Source organism: Sphaeramia orbicularis, chromosome 14 (assembly GCF_902148855.1).
Source record: "Sphaeramia orbicularis chromosome 14, fSphaOr1.1, whole genome shotgun sequence".
NCBI lineage: Eukaryota > Metazoa > Chordata > Actinopteri > Kurtiformes > Apogonidae > Sphaeramia > Sphaeramia orbicularis.
In genome coordinates, this window is record NC_043970.1 from 50,970,334 (window position 1) to 50,975,966 (window position 5,633).

The 5,633-nt window shown below is 37.0% G+C and overlaps 1 protein-coding gene across 1 annotated transcript; it reads left to right on the forward strand.

Annotated features, from left to right (window-relative positions):
- Window positions 1–3,486: 3,486 nt before the first annotated feature.
- On the forward strand, window positions 3,487–4,446 carry LOC115432656 (odorant receptor 131-2-like). Its single transcript, XM_030153565.1, has one exon. It carries the CDS (start codon window positions 3,487–3,489, stop codon window positions 4,444–4,446), a length of 960 nt encoding a protein of 319 aa, XP_030009425.1.
- The last annotated feature ends 1,187 nt before the right edge of the window (window positions 4,447–5,633 follow it).

The window sequence follows — 5,633 nt, forward strand, 5'->3', positions numbered from 1 at the left end:
TCAGCGCGGTCTGGATCCTGCAGTTCCAGCCCATTTACAAACTTCCTTCTTTTTGTAAAAAAAAATAAAAGATAGTTTACTCCTAACTAATTTTTTTTTTTTTTTTTTTAAATAAAACTACTCGAGATTTTCCAGTCCAGTTTTAAGATTATACATTGTACTGAACCAGCTCTTGTAAGAGTTTTAAAAGACATTTTTTAATCACTGACTGCAGCCATTGTGTTGTTTTTAACTTTTATATTTGACTGCTGCTTTTGACACTGTTGACCACCATATCCTGATTTCTCATTTGGAGCAGTGGGTGGGCATAAAGGGGATGGCACTGAAATGGATCAGGTCCTACCTATTAGCCTTAGAGACTTTGTATCTTCTGTTACGGGTCTCACAATGGACACCCATACGCAGATAAGGTTCCTGTATAAACAGGATAAAAATGATGAGACAGGCAACGGTGCTTCCTTCCAGTTCAGCCTCCCTCAGCAGAGTCTTTATTACTCAGTATTACAAATAAAATAAAATCATCCAATAAAATCATCTTTTCCATTCCATTCTGCATTGGTTTTGTTTCTTTCCAACATTACTTCATTCACAATCACAGATCAAAAACACTTATAAACTGATTAGGCTAAAACTGCATAAACAAAGCTTTCAGTATATAAAATCTTGCATATCTCAGTCATTCAGTTCTGAAACTGAGTCAAATTTTACCTTTAGTTCCAAGACTAATTAAACTAACACATTGGCACAAAATGTACACAAAAAAGGTCCCTACTTTAACCTTCCAGTATTTAGCCTCACTAATAAGTGAAATAAAACTACGCTATAACTCCAAATGAGCAAAAATAAAACACGAGCTGAAGACTGATAACCAATACTAATACATGTGTTTAAACTGGAAACATACACCAAAGCATACACACATGACTTTCATCAAGAGTTTTCAAAACCATGACACAAAATTCAGCCAACCATGGAATGTGCTGGAGCCAGAAACTTTGCTAACTTTCTACCTGGAGACAAACCAAAGACGGGCGCCATTTTCACCGACATGAAACAGAGAGTAAAAACTGATACTCCACCCGTTCATAAGGTCACGTAATTAAACTACCTAAAAAAACGTTTTGTGACTTATCCCTAGTGTTCAGTGACATTTCTGTACTCATATACAAGTTTTCAAACCGTACTAACCTGTATAAACAGGATAAAAATGATGAGACAGGCAACGGTGCTTCCTTCCAGTTCAGCCTCGCTCAGCAGTGAGGAAGCAACGATTGTCGCTAGCAAAGAGAGTCCATAGGGAGAAGCACAGCACCACACTGCCTCCTGCTGGCCAAGCTGAGGCATCCAGGATAAACACTGAATTAAATCAGTCATAAAACATATACATTTGCAGCCATAAGGACTAAAATTACTGTTTCCTCTCTTTTTTTTCCACAGGAAAACATTCCTACAGTTCAAAACAACACAACAAACACAAAACGTGACGACATATTTTGTGTGCGTCACACTTCCACTGCCTCCCTCTCATATGGGGTCCCACAGGGATCTGTTTTTGGCCTTCTTTTTTCTTCTTTTATTTATTTCCTTTTAACTCGATACTGAGGAAACACAGGATGTCATTTCATTGTTATGTCGATGACACTAATATCTGTGTTCCCCCAAATAAAAAATACTCTTCTATAAAAGCACCGCTCAGATGTTTTGATGACATAAAGGACTGAATGGCTTTAAACTTCTAAATTTTTAATGAAAGAAACACAGAATTGATGTTTTTTTTCAGTCTCTCTATTACACCTCCGGAATGCTGGGGCAGAGACAAGTCCACTATTAAAAACATGGGGGTTCCAGATGGCAAAAAAAAAAGCTACTTTGAAACTGCAATTAACACCTTTGTTTCCACTAGGCTGGATTATTGCACTGCTCTTTATGTCAGGGTTAGTGCGTCATGAGCCATTTTTTCCCTCATTTTAGCTTAGCTCCATTGGTCGTCTATACATTCTAGAATTTATTTTAAAATTCCTTTATTTACTTGTGAAGCCCTAAAAGGTCTCACCCCACCTTATATCACTCAACTTCCACCATCCCATTCCCTCAGGTCAGTTGACCAGCTTCTCCTGGTGCTGGTGCTGCTCCAAAACATTGGACCGACTTTTCTCTGCACACTTTAGAGGCCTCCTCCTTGTCTATTTTTGAGTCTTTTCATAAAAGTTTTTTTCTTTAGCTTTCAATATCACATATGATGTTGATTTATTTCATTTCTTTTATTTACGTCCATTTCTAATGTTTTTTTGTTTTGTTTTTTATTATGGCTCTTTTATACTTTGTATTTTACTCTTATGTATTTTAATGTGCTTTGTGTATTTTATGCACTATGTATGAGGTACGAGGGTTGTTCAATAAGTTCATGGCCTCACCCAGAAATACTGGTTGTTATAATACAGGATGTTACATTCTTTCGTGATGGGATAGTGATGCTTGAACATCGATGGACCAAGTGCATTGCTGTAAATGGAGATTATGTTGAAAAATAAAATATAAATTATCAGTCTGTGTTGTTCTGTTCTGGGTGAGGCCATGAACTTATTGAACGGCCCTCATACTTCATGACTTTTAGGGTTTTTTTTTTTTTTTTTTTTCTCCTCCTCGTCTATTTTTGAATCTTTTCATAAAAGTTTTTTTCTTCAGCTTTCAATATCCCATATGATGTTGATTTATTTCATTTTTTAATTTACCTCGATTCCAATCGTTTTTCTTAATGTTGGCTCATTTATACTTTGTATTTTACTCTATTTTATGTATTTTAATGTGCTTTGTGTATTTTATGCACTATGTATTACGTATTTCATGACTTTTAGGGGTTTTTTGTTTTGTTTTTCTTTTTTTTCTGTACAGCATTTTGGCCCTGTTGTTTTAAAGTGTTTCATAAATAAAGTTGGATTGGATTTGACCAAGACTTCAGAGAGGGTGCACTTCCTTTTTCACTCAATTTTTTCTGAATATGTGAGGATAAATATTTTTAAAAACCAACCATAAAAAAATCTTTCATTCCCCTGACTTCTTCCAAATAGATAAATGCATGTCGTCATCTTTGTTACAATACTTTCACATAAAGGTATTGAAAAAATAACTAATCAGCATGACTCTTGGGGTCATAATACTTACACGTGATGTTTTACATGAGGTGGGTGTACGACATGAGCTCATATATTCTATGTGACAACAGACAAACTCTGCAGACCAACTCTGCCTGGGGTTTAACATGTTTTCTGTTGTCATGATAAAATGCATGTGGATGTTTTCATCTATGATTGTGAACTCAATGAGATTGTCAGAAATGATGCATATGTCCTGTTTTAGTGTGGGGGTTGATGGGAGTTTGAGATTTGAATGTTGATTTATATATAAAGCATCCAAACGTATTATTACAAAACGAAGCCTTCAGGTTCCCTCTTAGTTTGACGTGGGTTTCATGAATGTTTCTCTAAAATGTCAGGAATTCAGACCAACACAACTGTTGGACCACAGTACAGAGGATTACTGGAAATTGCATTGTCTGCTGCTCCTATTAGTCTGCCATGTTTTGTCTTTCTTTACATTAATGGGGTCATGCTCTTCACACTGAGGAGTAAACCAGTGTTACGCGAGACCTGTCGTTACATTCTTTTGTATAATCTCCTTTTTGCAGACGATTTAATCCTCACACTGAGTCAGTTATTATATTTTCTGTCTATCAGAATCAGGCTGACTTATCCTGTGTGTGGTGTTCTCATCATGTTTTCCCATCTCTTCAGTGACATCTCTCCTCTAACACTAGTGGTGATGTCTTTAGAGAGATATGTAGCTGTTTGCTACCCACTGAGACACTCTACTGTTGTCACCAGTAGAAATACAGCGGTTGCTATTACTGTGATTTGGGCCTTCAGTTCATTAAATGTTCTTGCTCGACTTGTTTTACTGTTACATTTTCCGTTTGAAAACCTGCAGACTCTGCAGATGACAGCCAGGTGCACTCCTCAAGCTATGTTTCTCAATCCAGTGTCTGAACAATATGACCAAGTCTACACTTATTTTCTGTTTGTATCAGCTGGTGTTACAGTCATTGCTTCTTTTATTGGTGTAACAATAGCAGCCACGTCAGCCTCCACAGACAAAGCTTCAGCCCATAAGGCTCGTAAAACTCTGCTTCTACATCTGTTTCAGCTCGGCCTCAGTCTCCTCTCAACCCTATACACTCCATTGTTCATAGCTATTTCTGCGGTTGTAGAAAGAATAAGAGCTCTGCGTATACAAATTGCTCTTTATGTTGTGGTTGTTATGCTCCCTAGATGTCTGAGTGCTCTGATCTATGGTATTAGAGACAACACCATCAGACCCATCCTCATGTATTATCTGTGCTGTCAGAGGAAGTTTTCAGTCGTCCTGAAAGAAGCTGAGGTCTCAACTTAGAATATTAGCAATAATTAGGTTTTATAAGAAAACTGATTTTGTTGATCATCTTGACTACAGATGAATTGTACATGTCTATGGCAGTAGTTTACTTGAATTGTATGAAAACTAAATTATATTGAGAATATCTTCATAGATATTGCTTTATGACTCGGAATTTCAGCAGGAGTTGTCATTCTTCATAATGTTTCCATAGAAAAATAGAGATAAAGTATGATTTTTTGCAAGGGTCTAGTGGATAGAAACATTGTCCATATAAGAAGGAGAAATGAGTTTCTTCTTCTAGATCTGTTACTATTGTCCTCCTGGCTTCACATTTTACATGTTAAGAAAATTATTTGAAATGAAATAAACACGTTATTACAATACATAATGTTTACTCCACATAAATTGCAAAAAATCACTCTAATACAAAGGTAAATCTGTGGAAAAAGGATCATTTATAAGAAAACTTCTGTGACAGAGGCCTGTCTGTTTCTGTCAGAGTAGAGGAGCTTAAACATCTTCTTTTTGAGGTGAAAGTGTTCAGTGAGGTGGTGAAAATAACTGCAAGTGAGGTCAACAGTGACAGACTGACATTCCAAGAGCCTTTTAACTCTGCAAATCGGTACAGAGGAGAGAGAGACCTACAAATTAGGCTGTTAAATGAGTACAAGGACAACCATACTTAGGAGGAATCTGACTTAAAAAAATGCATATTACGGCTCTGAGAGGGTTATATACATCACATGTTGTATAAATTGAATGAGTAAGTCATATGTGACAGATGTCTAAACTGTCATGTCATTTCGAAGGTCCATTGTTTTAGCCACTGTTTTTCAGAGTAAGTTTGAATGTAAGCAGACATTACCACTGTCAACCTTGACCAATTTTGAACTGTGCCTTTGTGGACTGGGGCGCTCTCACAGTGTTACTGTGCTTTTTCTGTCTTCCTGGCTGATGTAACGGCAAAATATGACCATGTCCTTATTGCTGGGGACTTTGTTTTCCATGCGTGCTGTCCAAATAGCTCCATGGCAAAAACAATTGACTCTTTGAATGTGTTCAATCTGTATCTGGTCCCAGACAATAATGCAGTCACACACTGAGCTGGTTTTTTCACATGGCCTGTCTGTTTTAACCTGGAGATCTGTGACGCATGCTTTTCAGATCATGTGTCCATATTATTTGAAGCTGCTCTCATCTGG

What these genes read in the sequence shown, in the direction of transcription:
- LOC115432656 (XM_030153565.1), top strand. Translation starts at nt 3,487, where the DNA reads ATGTCAGGAATTCAGACCAACACAACTGTTGGACCACAGTACAGAGGA.